The 21753-nt window shown below is 34.4% G+C and overlaps 1 protein-coding gene across 2 annotated transcripts in view; it reads left to right on the top strand.

Annotated features, from left to right (window-relative positions):
• Positions 3937-21753, top strand: part of ERCC6L2 (ERCC excision repair 6 like 2) — a 152741-nt gene continuing 134924 nt past the window's right edge. The window contains exons 1-3 of one of the 2 annotated variants that reach the window (XM_021064595.1): positions 3937-4248; positions 4666-4772; positions 5455-5589. In XM_021064595.1, coding sequence (XP_020920254.1) covers positions 5550-5589 — 40 coding nt within the window. In that variant the 5' untranslated portion in view covers positions 3937-4248; positions 4666-4772; positions 5455-5549. Of the gene's footprint in view, positions 4249-4447; positions 4577-4665; positions 4773-5454; positions 5590-21753 lie in introns of those variants that run through there. The other variant, XM_021064594.1, reaches the window with a different exon arrangement.

The following is a 21753-nucleotide window of genomic DNA, read 5'->3' as shown; positions in this document are numbered from 1 at the left end:
TAAAGATGACAAATAAGCCTATGAATAGGTATTCCACACCATAAGTCACTGGGAATTTGCAAATTAAGACAATGAGATATCACAATACACCTATTGGAATGGCCAAAATCCCAAACACTGACATCACCAAACGTTCATGAGAATGTGGAGCATCAGAAACTCATTCATTGCTGTTGGGAATGCTAAATGGTAGTCATTTGGGGAGATAGTTCGTAATTTCTTACAAAACTAAACCTACTCTTACTATGAAATCCAGCTATTGTACTTCTTAGTATGTACCTAAAGAAGTTGAAAACCTATATCCACACCAAAACCTGCACACAGGTTTCTAGCAACTTTATTCATAATCGTCAAACTTAGGAGTACCCAAGATGTTCTTCAGTAGGTGAATAGATAAATACACTGTGGTCCATCCAGACAGTAGGATATTTCTAAAAGAAAATGAGCCAATAAGCCATGAAGAACTATGGAGGAAATAAATGCATATTATCATGCATAAGAAGCTAATCTGAAAAGGCTACATATATGATTCCAACCATATAACATTCTGGAAAAGGCAACAGTAAGAAGACAGTAAAGGAATCAGTGGTTGCTAGAAACTAGGGAAGAGGCAGAGGTGGACACACCGGACACAAAGGATTTTTTAGGACAGTGAACCTATTCTGTATGATATTGTAATGGTGGATACATGTCTTTATATATTTATTAAAACTCACAGGATGTTTAACACCAAGAGTAAACCCTAGGGTAAGCTATGGACTTTAGGTGATAGCAATATGTCAGTATAGGTTCATTGCCTGTTAACTAATGTATAACTCTAGCAGAGGATGTTGAGCTTGAGAAGGATGTACATGGGGGCAGGGCAGGAGCTGGATGGGAAATCTCTATACCTTCTGCTCAATTCCGTTGTGAATCTAAAACTGCTCTAAAAATAAAGTCTAATAACACAAAACAAAACAAAACAAAACCACACATGCCCATCAAAAGACATATTTAAAATCAATCAAAGCAGTAGAATAGAAATAAAAATGATGGCATTTGCACACAATGCAATACAATGAAAAAGGACAAACTCTACCTACATACCACAACATAGATGAGTTTCACATAAAAGACACAGAGCGTGTATATTTTAATATTCTATTTACATCGTTTAAGAACATGATAGGAATCAGTATCATGATTATCTTTGACTGAGGGGAGGGCTGAGCTAAAGGGAAGAATGAGAGAATCTTCTAGAATGCTGAAAATGTTCTGTATTTTGATCTGGGTGGTATTTATGCGGATGTATCCATGTCTAAAATTCATTGAGCTGTATAGTTCAGATATTTGCACTTTGCTGTACAGCACGGCCTCTTTCCCTCAGACTGCCCATCATGCTGGTTCTCATGTCCTTCCGCCTGGGTTCCAGGATGAAGGGTATATGGAGCTCATTAGTTGAAATCCTAGGGGACGTTGAGAACCCAAGGTTCCGGCAGCGTTGGTAATAACAGGAGGTGGCACCACCAGCAGCAGTGGAGAGGGTCCTCTGTATAGAAAGCAGTTTCCTCACCTTACGGCATTTACAGCTTTGGTTCTCACATCAACAGCAGGAGCAGCACAATTAGTTAAAGCTGTTGTGATATTCAGGGCATTACAGCTGTTCTTGATATTTACAGGGACTGAACATTTCCCCATCGAAGTAAAGAGAAAAATGGAGGCTACTTTGTGACAGCCAAGCGGACCAGTTCATGGAATCCACTCGTTCTGAAGATTGGTCTCACACAAGGAAGTCAATGCATTTATGCCCTTTTCCATTAGATTCTGAACCATTTGAGATAGAAAGTGGAACTAGACAAATGGAATGCAAAATGTCAGCTATTTTTCAAATGCATTTTTTTTTTTTTTGGCCAAACCCACAGGATGAGGAAGTTCCTGGGCCAGGGATCGAACCTGCACCACAGCACCAACAATGCCAGATCCTAACCCCCTTAACCTACTGAGTCACCAGCAACTCTGTCAGCCTCATTACTGACCAATCAATGGAAGAAGTTATAGAAATATGAGAAGAATTAGATTCCCAATACTTAACCTCACAATTAGACAAGTTTATTCGCCCATTAAAGGCAGTGCCGAGAAACCACAGCCCCCTGTCCCCTTGCAATGCTAAAGCCTTTATCATTTACCTGATCACAAGCAGCCTAAAATGGTCCAGGCAAGTGTACACCAGTAATAAAGAAAGAGGAAGGAGCTAAGCTACAAGTGCCAAGCTCATTATCTGCAGTTCCCTTCTCAGATAAGTCACTACATTTCAGAGGAAGATCGAGTGAGGCCACATTGTGTCACACAAACAGATGTCCTCTACCTGGAAACCTCAGGAATGGGGAATGAGTGTTTCCAACAGCTGCCCCCAAACATCTGGCAGGAATATGAGTTTCCTGAGTTTCCACCGAGCAAACAGGGAGTTGTCATTATCACTATGGTCTGTTTTCAGTCACATGATGATATGGCCTTGGAATTATATTGAAAAAAAAAAAAAAAGCCATACCCTGAATGCCTACATTTGGTGATGACATGTGGTGGTCATCCTATTATGTCAGGGTCCTGAGAGGGTATCAGGAGACAAGAGGAGAAAGATGAAATGTTTTTGTCTATTAATGAGAAGAAAATAAAGAGGCAGCCATAGATTTGGATCAGAATGTAATTTTCACAACTCTAGATGCCTCTTGCCCCAAGGTAACAGTAAAAAGACTCTTCCTTCTTCCTATGAGCTGGGCCTGTGGAAGGAGAAGATAATATGCTCAGAGGTCTTTCATCTGGACAGCGATGAAGAGGTCAAACCTAACCCCTCTCTCATCTAAAATGATCTTCTGGGGTAGGGCTCCAGTTATAAAGCGGGGAAAAATCTCAATGTGCTCCAAAAGATGCATGCTTTCCTGCAGAAAATAAGCTTAAAAGTCTAAGATCATGTCAAGCTGGGAGAAGGCGAACTAAGTGCCTAGCAAAGTTTTAAAGGTAAAGATATAGAATGGCCACGATCATGTGAACCATGTGTGAAAAGTACCAAACTTTAGGTACTTTACGAATATCGTTCTGGGACATCTTATTCGCTGTTCTTACTGGATGGTGTGTGTGTATATATATATATATATGTGTGTGTGTGTGTATATATGTATGTATATGTATATATGTATATATATGTATGTATATATGTGTGTGTGTGTATATATATATATATATATATACACTTTTTTTTTTTTTTTTTGCCTTTTAGGGCCACACCCACAGCATATGGAAGTTCCCAGGTTAGGGGTCTAATGAAAGCTGTAGCCTCTGGGCTACATCACAGCCACAGCAACACAGGATCTGAACTGCATCTGCAACCTACACCCCAGCTCACAACAATGCTGGATCCTTAACCCACTGAGCAAGGCCAGGGATCGAACTTGCATCCTCATGGAGGCCAGTCAGACTCGTTAACCACTGAGCCATGGTGGGAACTCCTGAATGGTATGTTCTTACTGTTTTAGAAGTTATTAATATTTTCAAGAACAACTTATATTTTACCTGTAATTATTTATTTATGTGGTATCAACAGCTGTTGCACTAAGAGCATTATCCAGCTATTAAGTTACTTCCAGGATAATATATTTCTGATTTTATCATGAAGGTCAACAACTACATCACAAAATAGAATTCGCTTGAAAGATATGCTTTACTGGTTTTGGTTTTTTTCTAGCCAAAATTCAGGTAGTCAGTCCACAAGCTGTAAGTCTATGCCACAAACTACAAACGAAGGGTGTCAAATCTTCTGTGGGGCAGATAATCAAGCCACTCAGTGCATCCTTGAGAGAACACAGATGAGCACAGAAAGGAAAATGACCGGAAAGAAAACCAGTGAAGGAGAGACAGTGTCAATAAGAGCAACCACAAAGAGGAAGGGAAGGTTGTTACAAACTGGCCCTGTTTCACCATTTTGCAAAGAACTTGGGTCTCAACTTATAGCAAATCGAGATGGAGAATTTATAAAACCATAATTATACACCTAGGGTGATTCTTTAAGTTTTGTTTTATTCTTCGGCAAAACTTCCTCTATTCTCTGGATTGTTGCAGGGATGAAGATCCGCAGACAAAAAGACATTCTTCGTAGAGCTGAGAAGAAAAGAGATGATTCTCTTTTGTTATTGACATCGGGTGTTTTTTTCCCCCGACTTATTTATTCGTGGGCTTCTTCGGTTGTCCTGAGTCTATGGGAAGGGGTGTTGACAGGTGAGTCATTGAATGCTATTTCTCCCCACCCTGCACTACTGAAAAGAAAAGTTTTCAACTTCTCAAAAGTCCATTTTAGATGTTCCTTGTATGACTCAGTTGACATGTTCATAGTAATAAACAATCTCACTATGACTAACCAGCTTCTACTTTTTATATCTTCCAGCAGAAGAAATGCGTTGCTGTGTAGGAGTTTCCTTTCAGGTGGTCTTTACCTCAATAACTAATAACTTGACCAACTCTATATTGGAAGACTTTCTTTTCAAAAGATCAGAATGAATTATGAATGCAAAGTGCTTACTGCTGCCAAGTTCTACCTCTTAAAATGGTAGAAGGCAACGATTTTCTGTTGTTCTAGGGATTTTTAAAAGAATTTTTTACTTGGCACCCAAGAATAATTTTTTTCTTGTGTTTCAGATTTTTAGGAAAAATAAAAACATTCTTCCTAAGAAGCTGTCATCTGAATGTCGCTGACTGAAACGTGGGGTTTTGCATGCAAGGTGGAAATCTACAATCCGTTGAAGGTAACTAGAAAGCTAATATTTAACATTAAGCTGCCATAAAATCCAGGTCCCATCTTCCTAACCACTCTGAGGAACCCTGTATATTATCCATGGTAGATTTCAAAACAGACCTGGATCATCAAGGCATTTGAGAAGGAGTTGACCTTATGGGAGCTCTGTTATAAGATAAAACTTCAATGATGGACTGGGCTTGAGAATACGATGGAGGGATCATGATTTAGTACTTGGTGGTGTTCCCATGGCTTGCTGGAAATCACAGGATATCATGACGGATTTTCAACACGTGTATTAAAGGGAAAAAGCAAAGAGAAGTGAAAGGTATCCTGGGTGGTAGAATAAAAGCAAGATACATTTTTTAAAAAGGAGTAACTGAGTATTAATTGCAGGGACAGAGAAGATAATTAAAATTATTTACCATCCCTTGTTTCATTTTAACTTTTTCATGTTAATTTAGGTTATAGTACATGACATAATTGATGCATAAACCTTATTTTAAATTAATGTGATTATCTTTACATTTTGTCAGAGCCTCTGAATTAATAAGAAACATATCCCTGATCACATTGCTTACTATTAAATAAATAAATGTCAATGTCAGATATTAAGGGATTAATTTTTATTGCCATTGCACAATGCTTACAGATATATCTTCAGGTCAATATTTCACTTTTCCATTTAACAGATAAACCAACTTTCTCCTAAGTTTGTTTCTTCAACCTGAGTTGTGAAAAAGCAGCATCTTCTGGAAAGCATTGCAATTAAAGCAGTATTACAGAAATGCCAAGACACAACTTCAGTGAGATCTGCAGTTACTCAGGTAAGTTTCAGTTAATTCATGTGCACTGTGAGCTAAATAGTAAAATATTTACTCAGTCATTCTGCTTACAAAGATTGTTAGATTGTTAGATCAGGTCAGAATTTCACTGAACTCCTATCTAAAACTTATGTAAAAGTGGATGTCGGAGTTCCCATCGTGGCGCAGAGGAAACCAATCCAACTAGGAACCATGAGGTTGAAGGTTCAATCCCTGGCCTTGCTCAGGGGTTAAGGATCCCGCATTGCCTTGAGCTGTTGTGTAGGTCGCAGATGCAGCTGGGATCTGGCGTTGCTGTGGCTGTGGTGTAAGCCGGCAACTGTAGCTCTGATTAGACCTCTAGCCTGGGGACCTCCATATGCCCACGGATGAGGCCAGCCCTAAAAGGACAAAAGACAAAAAAAAAAAAAAAAAAAAAAAAGTGGATGTCTATGATATTAAAAATAATTAAAAATACACTGACCTCTACCAGCAGCTTCAAGTTGTATGGTGCTCTAAGCCATTAGCATTCTTGTTTATCCTGAGAGCATACATAATATATAGAAATACAGATAATTGGTATTATGCCACCAATTGCCTGTCTTAAGGGTGATTACTATTATTTTCTCGGCATTTTATTTAGTAATAGGTTAATGGCATTCTTTGTAAAGAGAACTACTTCATTCTTGAATTTAGTGCTGTATCTTTAGACCATTTTTAAACCTTCTAAAAAGATTTGTCTTTTATTATAAATGCTTAATTTTTGTTTTTCCAACTTCTTATTATGAACATTTTGAAGCACATTGAAAATTTTTGGAGAAAAATACAAAAAAAAAAAACAACCACTCATCACTTGTGTTCCTACCATCTAGGTTCAATGATTGTTAATATTTTGCTATATAAGCTTGTGCATGTGTGTGTTTGTATGTGTGTTTGCTGAACCCATTTCCAAGTAAGTTGCAGACTTCATGATACTCTTCCTTAAATATTTCAGCTACATCTCCTAAAAACAGGGCATTCCACTACCTGATCACATTTTAACACACCCAAGAAAACTAACTTGATTCTATAATAATATCTAACCCCCAGAAAATATGCAAATGTCTTTGTTCCCAATTACATTTTATGTAATATATCGTGTACCTAGGTTTTTTTTTTTTTTTTTTTTTTTTTTTTTTTTTTTTTTTTGTCTTCTTAGTCACTTTTAATTAGAGCAGTTCTCTCTCCAGCATGCCCCACCTCTCAACACACACTTTTTCTTTTCTTTGGTATTGGACTTTTAAAGTGTTCAGGCCAGTTGTTTTGTATAATGTCCTACATTCCAAATATGTTAGATTATTTTTTCATAATGTCATTTAACTTGTTATCTCTCCTGTGTATTGCTTATGAACTCTAAGGAGAGTCCTTTAAGTTTGTCTTAAATATTTGATCTGAGTTACAGTCACTTAGGTTGATTTTTTAAATCATTGCATGTACATAAGACTTGGCCTTATCCAACAAACTAAAACCTTTCTGATTTCATAAAATATAAGTACCCCTTAGTGAGACCAGTCTCTTGTGCTTCATAATTTCTTAGCAAATCATAAACTATACATTTAACAGTTGAATCATGCCATTCATATTCAACCTCTTTGCATTCTCATCCAAACATTTTTATTTAGAATGTGATATACTACAGTACAAATTATTCTTTTCCTGTCAGTGTGCCATTTTTTCTTAGTATTATCTGATTTGTAATTTTTGATTAAATATATTCTTTTGTAGTGATAGGCAGTTAAAGTCTAGACAAATGGTTATTTGCTTCTAGAAAAACCATATATATTATGAATATATAAGAATGAACACATATTACAAAAATAAATTATTTAGTGCACCAAGTGTGAGGGAAATCTGTATGCTATTTCTATAATAAGTATCATGAAATAAAATAATCTCTAAAACTTTTGATTAATCCAAGTTATGATTATCTGGAAAACTAATGTCTGAATGTTTCAGAGTGACTGCAATTTAAACTAGGTATGAATCTACTACAATTCGTAAGTTAGTACTTTAAGTTTTTCTCAAGAGAAGATAAAAGTGGAATATTTACGATTGATTTGACTATTTATGCCCAATATGTATTTTGGGGCAACAATTTAGTCTTTTCAAAACTTACCTTTGAACTATATACCAGGGATAAGTTGAACTTATAGAGAGCACACATGTTTCTGTGCAGCACAAATTCAATTACAAAAAGACTGTAAAATGTATAATCTGTTACTATACAACACCTTGAATCAGAAACTCATTATATATAGTACAGAAAAAAGATTAAAGCCAGAAAAGGAGATTTTTCATCCATTTAATTAGCCATTTAAGTTGAGAATTAAATAGGCAGCTAGCAAGATCTTGTAGTACATTATCTGGCAGAAGAGGCCAGCGTTCTGAAAATGAGTTTATTAAAAGTTAATTTACCAATTTTCCAAACTTAATTTTAGCTGATAGACTTCTTGCCCACTAGGGAACAGATTATTCTTGTATTCAATTAATTCATTTAACAAATATTTATTGAGTGCTCACCATGAACAGGACTGTTTTATAATGTTGTGCCCATAACAGGGAGCATCAATAACAAAATGTCGCTGCCCTCATGGTGGTTAAGGGAGAGGGACAATGAACACATGAAATACATAAAATGAAACATCAAGTAATGATAAATGCTATAGAGTTGCAATCGTACCTCCTCTTCATGTCTTTCCCAACTAGAAATTGGATTAATCAAAATTTTTAGAGACTATTTTACTTCATGATACTAGATGTCAGTGGTCTAGATCTGGTGTCCATTCCCTGGCAAGCAACCAAGAAAGGGAGTGATGCCAATATAGTCACATGTGGACCCATGGTCCCCACTCTGGCTAAGTGAGCCATGAGAATATCTAGGCTGAAGGAAATGCAAATACAAAGACTCTAAAGATAAATTCCTTATTATTTATTTTAAAAAACTGGACTAGAAGAAAATGGTCATAAGAACCCTGGACTGGCTATGCCCTCACTTGCTACCAGTCAAATATTCCTTAAAATGATCTCATGAACACATGTGCTTAATATACTTAATATATTTTAGAATGTTAAATTATCTGATCCATGAGGATAATCTATTTCTCTAATTATTTATATTTTTATGTCCTGTAGTGGGGTTTTTAAACTTTCTCCATCGATGTCTTGCATATTATTTTAAAATTTTATTACTAGGCACTTCATAGTTTTTCTACTGCTCTATATAGAAGCTTATTTTATATTGTGTTTTCTAGATTATTATTGCCGGTATAGAAAAATGTTACTGACTTTTCAAAACTGATCTTGTACCCAGCAGTTTTGCTGAACTTACTGGGTTTTTTTATTTTCTTGAACTGTTATAATATCCATATATAATATTTTTCTCTGGTTTTATGATATTTTGCCTTGAATTTTCCTTTGATAGGTATTAAGATTGGTACTCTAGCACTTTTAAGTTTGTATATTTCTTTAGTATGTTTTGTTAATGCTTTAAAATTCCATCTTTCTGTACCTTTTTGTTTTAAATCTATTTTTTTCATTTAGTATGTGTTTTGTAATCATATGAGTAACATTTACATTTACTGTACTGTTATATCAGATTTATCTCTGCTTTCATGTTTCCCTTTGCTATGCTACTTCTTTTTCTTCTTCCTATTCCTTCTGTCTAACAAACAGATAAATATTTGTTCTATTATCAAATATCTTCAAATACCAAAAATTGAGAGTTACATTCTAATTTTATTCTTTTAATGGGTTATCCCTAACTTATTAAGACTAATTGTTACACTTTTTCTATTTCCTAAGTTTAAAATCATCTTCCCTCAAACAATCCAAATAATTTAGTATTCTCTCATCTCTGTTAGTTTCTCCCTGAAATGTTTTGGTTCACATCATCCAGAATTTTAGTTTTGGATTGTTGTAAATCTGTTTTTCTCCATTTTCTATCATTTTCTCCATGTTAATATTTATTTTTTGTTCTTACATTTAAGATAATAAATCTTTTAAAGTTTTTTGCCCACTCTTTCTTCCCATATCTGTATATCATACTGAATTTATTTCTCTTATTAGAGTTCTTCTTCCAAAAGCTTTTATATATTTTTAAAGTGTGATAAAATACACATAACATAAAACTTATCTTAATTGTTTTTAAGTGTATAGTGCAGTAGTGTTAAGGACATTCACATTGTTATGCAACCATCGCAACTCTGTCTCAAGAACTTTTTTCATTTTTCCAAACTGAAACTTTTACCAATTAAAAAATAAGTCCCCTCCCCCTCCTCCCTCCAAGCCCTGGCAATGACCATTCTACTTTGTCTCTATGGACTTGGCTATTTCAGATACCGCATATGAGTAGGATCATCTAGTATTTTTTCTTTTGTGTCTGGCATACTTCACTTAGCTTAGTGTCTTCAGAGTTCAAAGTTGTGGAATATGTCAGAATTCCTTTCCTTTTTAGGCCTGAATGATATTCTATGGTATGTATATACCATTTTTGTTTATCCATCAATGGATACTTGGGTGGTTTCCATCTTCTGTTGCTGTAAATAATGTTGTTATGAACATGAGTGTACAAATCTGTTTGAGTCTTTGCTTTCTATTATTTGGAGTGTATACACAAAAGTAGAATTGCTGGCTCTATGCTAATCTAATTCTATGTTTAAGTTTTCAAGGAATTGACATACCATTTTATGTAGCAGCTGTACCATTTTATAACTATAGTCTTCCCACCAATGCACAACAGTTCCATTTTCTCCATGCTCTCACTAACAGTGTTTCCTGAGTTTTTTTGTCTGTTTGTTTTTCATTTATAATAGTCATCCGAGTGGGTGTGAACAGAGGCATCTTATTGTGGTTTTGACTTGCATTTCCCTAACGATGAGTGACACTGATTGGCCATTCATATATTGTTTTTGGAGAAATGTCTATTCAAGTCCTTTGCCCATTTTTGAGTTGGGTTGTTTTCAGATTGTTCATTGCTAGTGTATGGAAATGCAACTGATTTTGGCATGTTGATTTGTGTCTTGCTACCTTGCTGCATTCATTTATTAGTTTTAACAGCTTTTATGTGTGTGTGTGTGTGTGTGTGTGAACAGGTGTGTGTGTGTATGTGTGTATAGCTTTTAGGGTTTATTACACATAAAATCATATCATTTGCAAACAGATAATTTTACTTCTTCCTTTCCAACTTGGATGCCTTTTATTTCTTTTTCTTGCCTTATTGCTCTAGCTAGGACTTCCAGAACTGTGTTGAACAGAAAGGATTAAAAACAGTCTTAGCCTTGGTCCTGATCTTAGAGGGAAAGTGTTCAGGCTTTCACCATTGAGTATAGTGTTAGCTCTGTGTATTCCATAAATAGGCTTTACTATGCTGAAGTCATTTCCTTCTAACCCTAGCTTGTGTGTTTTTGTCATGAAATGGTATTGAATTTTGTCAAATGTTTTCTCTGCATTGAGATGGTCATGTTTCATTTTGGGTTTTTGTTTTTGTTTTTTGACTTTCATTCTTTAATATGGTGTGATACATCGATTGACTTTTTATTTTGAACCATACTTGAATTTCAGGTGCACTTATGGTGTAAATTCTTTTACTATGCTGCTGAATTCTGTTTGCTAGCTTTTGGTTAAGGACTTTCACATCAATTTTCATAAAGAATAACGATTGATAGTTTCTTTTTCTGAGTTTGATATCAGGCTAATTCTGGCCTCCTGAGTTGGAAATGTTTCTTTCTCTTCAAGTTTTTGGAAGTGTTTCAGAAGGATTTAATTCTTTAACTATTTAGTAGAATTCACCAGTGAAGCCATCTCGTCTGGGCTTTTGTTTATTAACATTTTTGATTACTGATTCAATCTCCTTACTGGTTTATTCAGATTTTCTTCTTGATGATTCAATCTTGGTAGGTTGTATTTCTAGGAATTCATCCATTTCATCTAGGTTATGCAGTTTGTTGATGTACAATTGTTTACTTTTTTTAGAATTCTATTTATTTCTATAAAATCAATAGTAATATCCCCATTCTTATTTCTGATATTCATTATTCCATTCTTCTCTCTCTTTCTTAGTTGATACAGCTAAATGTGTCAATTTTATTGATTTTTTTTCAAAAAACTAACTCTTGGTTTCATTTTCTCTATTTAATAAATATTCTCTATTTATATCTGCTCTAATCTTTGTTATTTACTTTTGTTAACTTTGGGTTCAGTTTTTTCTTTTTTCTAGTTTCTTAAGTTGTAAAGTTAAGTTGTTTATTTTAGACCTATATTCTCTCATGCAAGGTTTGGTAACTATGAACTTCCCACTTGGCATTATTTTTGTTGAATCTCAAATGTTTACCTATGTTGTACTTTTATTTAATTTTCTCAAGACATTTTAATTTTCCTTTGTGATTTCTTATTGATGATTTAAGAGTGTGTTGCTTAATGACTACATATTTATGAATTTTTAGTTTCCCTTGTACTGTTTATTTCTAGTTTCATTCCATTGTGATTAGAAAAGATACTTGGTATGATTTTAATTTTTTAAAATTTATTAAGACTTTTTTTTTTTTGGCCTTAACATATGGTCTCTCCTGGAGAATGTTCCTTGTGCATTTGAGAAAAATGTACATTATACTGGAAGGAGAGTTCTGTCCATGTCTACTAGGTCCAATTTGTCTATAATGTGATTCAGTTTCACTCTTACTTTATTGATCTTCTGCCTAGTTGTTCTATCCATCATTGAAAATGGGCCATTAATGTTCCCTACTATTATTGTAGGAGAGAGCTTTTTTTTTTTTTAAGAGAGATTTTGTGTGGCAATGTTTCTGAGGTTTAAATGAGATGAGGTTTATTATACTGTCATATTTAAATGATAATGTGGATTAGTACACAATCCTAGCTTCAAAATTTTTTCTCCCCTATAATAGTAAAAAAGTATAACTCAGTTATCCTCTTACAGAATTTTTTGTAGTGTCTAAAATGAGTATGTTACCTATTCATATGCAAGTGCTTTGCTATTTCACTTCTGGAAGTTTTTCTTTATTTTTGATATTCTTAAATTTTACTGTAATCAGCCAAAGCATGAAAATTATCCAAGTAATAGCAATCTGTCTTATTTAACTGTGTAAATGTCTATATACTCTCCATGTTTTAAGCTAAGAATTTGGGGCATGTTATTAACTTTGAGTTTTATGAGGGCAGGGGCCATAGGTTCATGCCTGTATCTTTGCCAAGCAGTATTCCTGGCACGTGATAGGTGCTCTAAATAAACATTTGTTGAATGAATGAAAAACTAAATGAATAGACATTAAGGGAATTCCCAACTTTTTTATAAGATTCTATAAAATTTAGTAATATTTCTTCTGTAATATTCTCGATAGGGGATTCTTACAGCAGAAAAGTAAGAAATATATATTTAATAGAATATAATGTTAAAACTGAATTAGTTCCATCAAATGATCTATGGATTGTATGAAATGTAAGAAACACATAGTCAGGAATAGAACCATGCAAATGGTTCTATGCATATTTAGAGCCTGAAAGATAGTAATCTCAGTAAAAAATGCAGCAGCCCTTTGTACATTTGTTCTACAGTCCTTTCTCCCCTAATAAACTGTGAGCAACTTGGAGGGACAACCTGGTTTTGAAGGAATAATGTAGATGACAACATATACTGTACTTCTTTGGACTAGTGATATGTATGGCTTTATATTAATTTGAATACTTAAAAGTGGGAAAAAGTGGTATTCTTTCTTCCCTTCAAGAATATCCACTTAGGATTTAATGTACAGCATGGTGGCCACAGTTTACATTACCATTTTGTATATTTAGAAGTTGCTAAGAGAGTAATCTTGAAAGTTCTTGTCACAGAAAAAAAAATTTTTAAGTTTATATGGTGGTACATGTTATTTAGACTTACTGTAGTGATCATTTCTCAATATATACAAATATTGAATCATTATGTCACACACCTGAAAAGTAATGTAGTTTATGTCAACTACATCTCAATGAATAAAAAAAGAATATCCACTTATATCAGTGAATGCTAAGTTTAAAAAAAATGTAAGAGAGAATGGGGGATTTTCCTTGCTTAAATCATCTTTCTTATGGTTCTAGGCTTATTTTGCTTAGAAGTGTGATTTTCTTCCCTAATGATAAACAACCATGTGTGAGTCCCCACAATCATATTCTCTGCTTCTCTTAACTGCCATCTAAAATAATAGCAATAATGTCCACCTTTAACAGTCATATAAATTTGCAAGTTGTCAGATTTAGAAATAGATATATTTCCTGAAGAAAAATTATAAAAGGTCAATGGAAAAAGAAAAGACAGATACTCTAGGAGTTCCCATCGTGGCGCAGTGGTTAATGAATCCGACTAGGAACCATGAGGTTGCAGGTTCGATCCCTGGCCTTGCTCAGTGGGTTAACGATCCGGCGTTGCCAAGCAGTATTCCTGGCATGTGATAGGTGCTCTAAATAAACATTTGTTGAATGAATGGTGTAGGTTGCAGACGCGGCTCGGATCTTGCGTTGCTGTGGCTCTTGCGTAGGCCAGCGACTACAGCTCGATTCGACCCCTAGCCTGGGAACCTCCATATGCCGCTGGAGTGGCCCAAGAAATGGCAAAAAGACAAAAAAAAAAAAAAAAAAAAAAAGACAGATACTCTTATAGTTATGAATGTAGAAAGTCTAATGATAATTCATAGCCGTAAAAGGCATTATTGTGACAACATTGGTAAATGCAAAAAGATCTTAAGAAGATGCTTTGGATGGTGGCATTCTTACTTTTAGATATTTAGAATCTGTAACATTGAGCTATATAAATAACTAACAGTAAGAAAAACAAAGCCCCCCCCCTTTTTTTTTTACAAAAATTGAATGAATCATCAAATTTGCGGTGTTAGCAGACTTAAAAATATGAATTATTTGGGTTTCTACTGTGCAAAAGTGGTATGAGATATTTCAACCAGCTCACACCATTTCATTAGAATATATTGATAAATACTGAGCAAGGTGGTAAAAGTAATTCTCATGAAGAATGCATAATATTGTATTTGCTTTTAGAATAAACCCTTATTCAAGTCTGTACATCCTATAATGACCACAGAATTCCCTTTTAATATTGTTTAGTGATTCCTAAGGTACTATTTCCTTTGGGAATATATTTGAAAAGTGAAATTTGGCAACCATCTTTACAAAGCACATTGGTATACTTTAAAATTTGAACTTTAACATTTTAAACCATGTGTATACAGCTTCTCTTTTGAAAACAGTTGCCTTGTTTGATGAATTCAAGCAATGAAAATTCAGGTAAAGTCACCAACAATGAGACCATGCAGTTTAAAATAAATCAAAGAAAAGTTACCTTTAACAGAAATCGCACAGAATTTTAGACTTGAACTGGACGGATCATGTGCTCTAAAAGCCATTTGGGAGCCTACAGTAAGGACTGAAAATATCTTTCACTCTAACATTTTTAATGCAGTTCAAATATTTAAAGTCTCTATCCTGCTTAGTGAAGGCACATCTACATTTTTTTGCATTATTTAAATGTTATTCAAATGTAACTCACATTACTTTAACTGGAATCTTTTGAGGGAAAACGGATTCCATTATGAATATACAATGGATTTTTGAACTTTACTTAATTTTTTCTTTTTTTTTTTTTGCGGTCACACCCATGGCATATGGAAATCCCCAGGCTAAGGGTCAAATCAGAGCTATAGCTGCCAGCCTATGCCATAGCCACAGCAATGCGGGATCTAAGCTGCATCTGTGATCTACACCACAGCTCACTGAGCGAGGCCAGGGATTGAATCCTCATGGGTCCTAACTGGGGTTGTTAACTTCTGAGCCACGAAGGAAACTCCTGTTTATTCTTTTGAAAACTACATCTTCATTAGTATTTTTCTTTGGGCAAAAAGTCTTTCCATGACGTTTATATCACTTAATTTTCTATGCTACCACACTTTTGGATAAACATGAGGGAAGGAAACTATAGATTAAATCCAAATATTGCTTTTCAATAACTTATCTAAATTTCTATTCAATTTTCAATTTAGTTTTTAAAACTTAATTTTGGGAGTTCCCGTTGTGGTGCAGTGGTTAACGAATCCGACTAGGAACCATGAGGTTGTGGGTTCGGTCCCTGCCCTTGCTCAGTGGGTTAACGATCCGGCGTTGCCGTGAGCTGTGGTGTAGGTTGCAGACGCGGCTCGGATCCTGCGTTGCTGTGGCTCTGGCATAGGCCGGTGGCTACAGCTCCGATTGGACCCCTAGCCTGGGAACCTCCATATGCCGCGGGAGCGGCCCAAGAAATAGCAAAAAGACAAAAAATAAATAAATAAATAATAAAAAAAACCCCAAAACTTAATTTTGGCATTTTAAAATGTCATTGCAATTAAGCCTTTAATTGATGTATTTATTTAAAGCAATATTAGCCTATCAATTTACATTTATATTTCAAACAACTTTTTAAAATGACAACAAAGTTGAGCAGCAGGTTTATAAATGGATACTACTAGTGTTTTATGCTGATTATTTTCAGAGTAAGTTAATCATATATGATGTAATTAACATCTTATGTTAAATAAAAGGATGCTAAAAGAAGTACTTCAAACATAATCATATATGTATCATTAATATGCAAATGTTAACATGTAAACAATAAAATGCAGTTAGTCATTTGAAGAGTTTAAGAATAAAGCCATGTCTAGTAAGGCAACTACCTTGTATGCAGGCCAACAAATGGTATAATTATACCTCTTCCTTTACCACTCATGTGGTGTTTGATAGCTGTGCTGAGCTGACCAGAAATTTTGAATGTGTCAAAAGAATCTGTTGGACTGATTTTTTTCTTTCCTTTTAAATGTACAACTTTCTAAAAGTTTTCAAGCTTTTCATTTTACATTTTGTTTTTCCTTTACTTGGAATTTAATTTTGTGTGCAGTGTTAGATAGAAATTCAATTCCACTTCTCACTTCTGTGAAAATTCAATTATTCCAGTTTTGAATGGTTATTTATTGAACAGTTCCTTCTTTCTTTTTGATATCTTATCAAAACTGTCTTGATCATTCCCGTCACTTTACCCTTTTTCTTTATGATCTCCTTGTCAAGGTCCACGCACACACCGAAAACAACCCTGCCAGTAATTTGATAGGGAATGTCATTAAATGTATTGATTAATTTGGGGGTAAAGTTGACATCTTTAGTATATTAAATTTTTATAATGAACATAGTATATCTCTTTTTCATGTAATTTTCCAATAAAGTTCTATTATTCCTTCTACAAATACCTTGCATACATTTTTAAAGATAATTATTAACTGTTCTTGCATATTTTTTGGTTGCTACTATAAATAGTATATTTTAAAAATTGTATTTTCTAATTTGTACTGTTAATATACAGGAATGTAGTTGATTTTTATAAACTGCACTTGTATCTACAAATCTTGTTGAATGTTCTTATTCTAAAAAATTATCTGCTTATTCTCTTATTTTTATGTGAATGCTCATATTGTTTTTTAAATAATAGGTTTTAGAATATAAATAAATATTGTTTTAGGTTTCTGCTAGCTTTGAGTTTAGTTTGTTCTTTTTCTAGTTCCTTAAATGGCAAAGTTAATGTGGCTGATTTGAGATCTTTTTTAAATTTCCCACTTAGCACTGCTTCTGTTGCATCTCTTATGCTTTGGTACATTATATTTTTGTTTTCATTTGTCTCTAAGTATATGCTGATTTTCCTTGTTTTTCTTCTTTGGTACATTGGTTAAAAATGTATTGTTTACATTCCACAATTTTGAAAGGTTTTCCATTTTACTTTTGCTATTGCTTTATCCCATTGTAGTCAGAGAAGATACTTCATACTTTGTATGATAGATATTTAAAAAAAAAATCTTTAAGACTTAATTTGTGACCTAAACATGTTCTATTCTGGAAAATGTCTTATCTGCACTTGAGAATAATGTGTATGCTATTGTTGTTGGGTAGAGTGTTCTGTACCTCTCGTTGCTTTCAAGATTCTCTCTTTAGCAATGGCTTTTAAAGTTTAATTGTAATGTGTTTTGGTGTGAGTCTCTTAAGAGTTCACCCTACTTGGAATTTGTTGGATGGGTGTACTCACATCTTTCATAAAATTTGGAACATTTTCAGACATTTTTTTCTTCAAAATTCTCTCTGTCCCTTTCTCTCTCTTTCTGGGACTCCCACAGAGGTATATGTTGGTCTGCTTGATGGTATCTCCCTAAGAATGAGTTTTTCACAGATTTTCACTTTGATATGCAATACTCGTATGATTATTCGGTGCTATTGGACATTGGAAATCAAGACTCCTGAGAGGAAATCATAATATAAATTCATTTATTGCTACACTGTTCATTCAAACCCACTTTGAGGGTCAGTTTTTCTCCATACCCTTTAAAGGAAGGATATAGAGAAATCACATGAATCTTCTGGTCTCTCTCAATAATAAAAAAATTCTGTGGTTACTTCTAGCTGCTAGAAAAATAAGCAGAAAGTCTTAGTTTGGCAGTTAGTAAGTCCACTATAATATTAAAAGTAAGACTTCAATACTCCTTCAAACATAAAGTTCTTCTGCTAATAGAACTTACAAATGCTACAGAGGAATTGCTGCAGTGGAAAAAGTAGTGATTGCTTCTTTTATATGGCTTATGTTTCTGCTTTCCTCTTCTATTTACTAAGCTCCTTCTAACATTTCCAGAATTGTTTTGGGGAAAGAAGAAAAATTAAAAAAACAGGAAATGTATTTTTAACTAGTACTGCCATGAAATGCATAGGCCTTCCTTAGACATCTTTCATAAAGTGCTTTCCTGTGTTCTTCTGTTACTATTTTACCCCTAGGCATCCAGTTGTTCAGGTTTGTCCCCTTGTAGGGTCACCTTGAAGTCTCTGCTGTCTTTCTTTCACCTAAGACTTACATCTGCTTGAGGATATGTGCATCCTTTTGTCACAATAAACTCTAGGAATAAGGTGGTGCCAAATGCTTCAACCTTTCTTACTCAGCTTCAGTGCAGTTAGCTAGCCACAGTACTTGCTGTTCTGATTTTTTAGATTTGAGTCAAATAGTCCACCATGTTCCACAAATTCCAGGAGCTGCGTATTAAATTTTCCAAGTGATTCCTCTGTTGCTTCTTTTGTTTTGAGGTGTGGAACTTAGCACTACAATAGCTCTATCAAAAACACTTTTTTTTTTTTTTTTTGAGTTCCTATAGTGGCGCAGTGAGTAGAAATGAATCCAAATAGTAACCATGAGGTTCCAGGTTCCATCTCTGGCCTCGCTCAGTAGGTTGAGGATCCTGCATTGCTGTGAGCTGTGGTGTAGGTTACAGACTCAGTTTGGATCCTGCATTGCTGTGGCTGTGGTGTAGGTTGGCAGCTGTAGTTCCCATTCAACCCCTAGCCTGGGAATTTCCATATGCTGCAGGTGCGCCCTCAAAAGAAACAACAAAAAAATTTTTTTTCCTCTTCCTTTAATCTCTCATCCCTATCCTCTAATACCTTCCATCCAACCCTTTCATATTTTCAACACAGATGAGGAGTTAGGATCATAAAATCTATGTTGATTACTTCCTCTGGAAATCTTAGGTGGAAAACTATTTTACCATATATGTGGTGTTTTCCACTTTACGGTCTCAGCTGAAAAAGTCTAAAAACTTTCCTTTTAACTATTAAATATTTATTATCTAATATCCATCACGATTCTTTCTCTGATCCATAAATTATTTAGAAGTGTTTTAAAATATATCATCTTTTTAAAATATTTTTAAAATATCAATTTCTAGCTTAATTCATGGGACCAGAGAACACGATTTGTCTGAAGCAGATTGCTGGGAAGCTGTTGAGACTTGCCACATGACAGTTCACAGTCAATTTTTATAAGCTTTCCTATGTGCTTGTGTAGATGTTTAGTCTCTAATAATAGAATATTCTACATATGTCCATTAGATTGGGACTGTTAATTGTGTAGCTTGATTTTACTTTTCTTTTTAATCTGACAATTACTGTGAAGGGTATTAAATGTTTTTACAATGTTTGTGGCCTTACCAGCTACTTATTGAAATTCTGACAACTTTCATATATTTGAGACTATTAGTGGATGGTACTAAGTTGAGAACTTTTTTATCTCCTTGGTAAACTATGCCTTTTATCATTCATGTGGCTAATTTCTTTGCCCTTAAGAATTTTCACATTAAAAGTCGTATTAATATTCTGAGCTATTCTGTTTTTTCCCCTTTACTATGTCTCTATTTTATCTTTTTACTTTACTTTCAACCTTGTCTTTATTTTTTAAGTGTATGTCTTGTAACTGACATTAGCTGGATTTAGTTTTTATCCAATCTGAAAGTAACTTTTTTTTTTTTTTGTCTTTTTGCCTTTTCTAGGGCTGCTCTTGCAGCATTTGGAGGTTCCCAGGCTAGGGGTTGAATCAGAGCTGCAGCTGCCGGCCTATGCCAGAGCCACAGCAATGAGGGATCCGAGCTGTCTGCGACCTACACCACAGCTCACGGCAACGCCAGATCCTTAACCCACTGAGCAAGGCCAGGGATTGAACCTGCAACCTAATGGTTTCTAGTCAAATTCGTTAACCACTGCACCTCGACGGGAACTCCTGAAAGTAACTTTTTTCAGGAAAATTACTTTTTCAAATACAATGATTGCTTTTACTAAACCATATGGATTAGTTTTACCATTTTGAGCTATTAATCATGGTTTTATTACTCTCCTTTTCTGCCTTGTACTGGATTGTTGAATTTTATTATCTTCTTCTTAAGAACGTATATATTCCTTTAATATTTCATTACATATACCCTGATATTTAATATGAATACTTCAGTTAGTAAAAGTTATCAATATCTCTACTCTCGTCTTTCCCAACAGAAACATATACTTTAAAGCCTTTCACTGTTATATTAAGATTTTTTGTCCAATTTTTAATTTTCCTTTATTTTGTATATATCTAGATTACATCGTTATCGTTTTACACAGTTAATGGTTGTTTGCTAATTTTGCTAGACTAATCATTCTTCTTATATTTCAGATCTGTTTTCTGAGTTCAAAAATCCTTAAAAAGATCTGTCTTGTAGTGAGAGTCCACTAGTGTTATGCCTTTGGTTTTGTCTGAAAATATTCTTATTTTGCTCTCACGGTGGTGTAGCAGACTATAAAACTCTAAATTGACAGGTTTTTTTTTTTTTTGCACTTTGAAGTGACTATCCAATTGTCCCTTGGCTTCCTTTTTACTACTGAGAATTCCATTGCGATCAGTTAAATTGTCATTCTATTCTAGCTGGGTAATCCATCTTTTCTAATGGCTTTTTTCAAGATCTTTTATTACTTTCTTCTGAAATTTTACTTCGATGTGTCTAACTACTGGTTTATTTTTTCTTTCTATTGTGCCAAATTCATTGGGGTTCTAGAATATGAGAATTTCAGCTATTATTTCTTTGAACATTTTCTTCCCTCATGCTCTCTCTTCATTACTTCTGGAAATCCAATTCTAGCCTCCATTTCTCTTAACCTTTTGTACTTTTCATCTACTTGACTTTTTGTTCTGCATTTGGGGTTATTTCTATAGGCCTTCCAGTTTATGAATTCTCTATTAGAGGTGTGTTTAATCTGCTATTAACTTACTATTGAGGGTTTTTTGTTGTTGTTGTTGTTTTTGTTTTTTGTGTTTTGTGTTTTTTTTTTTTTTTGCTTTTTAAGGTTGTACTTGTGGCATATGGAGGTTCCCAGGCTAGGTGTCCAATTGGAACTACAGCTGCCAGCCTACACCACAGCCACATCAATGCCAGATCTGAGTTACATCTGTGACCTACGCCACAGCTCACAGCAACACCAGATCCTTAACCCACTGAGTGAGGCCAGGGATCGAACCAGAAACCTCATGGTTCCTTGTCAGATTCATTTCTGCTGCGCCACAATGGGAACTCCTACTATTAAGCTTTTAATTTCAGTATTTCTAGAAGTTCCAGTTCTTTTTAAAAAAACCTATTTGCTGTTTTTTCACAATGTCTTTTTTCTCTCATGTTTTGAGCTTCATTTTTAAAAAAATATCAGTAAATATTTTATCTACAAAACAAAAAAACCCTTTTATCTAATATTTCAAATAACTGAAATTACTAGGGGTCTATTTTGTTGCATATTTTTCCCACT

Source organism: Sus scrofa, chromosome 10, assembly GCF_000003025.6.
Source record: "Sus scrofa isolate TJ Tabasco breed Duroc chromosome 10, Sscrofa11.1, whole genome shotgun sequence".
In the NCBI taxonomy this organism is placed as follows: Eukaryota; Metazoa; Chordata; class Mammalia; order Artiodactyla; family Suidae; genus Sus; species Sus scrofa.
This window is presented reverse-complemented; position numbering and strand designations above follow the sequence as displayed.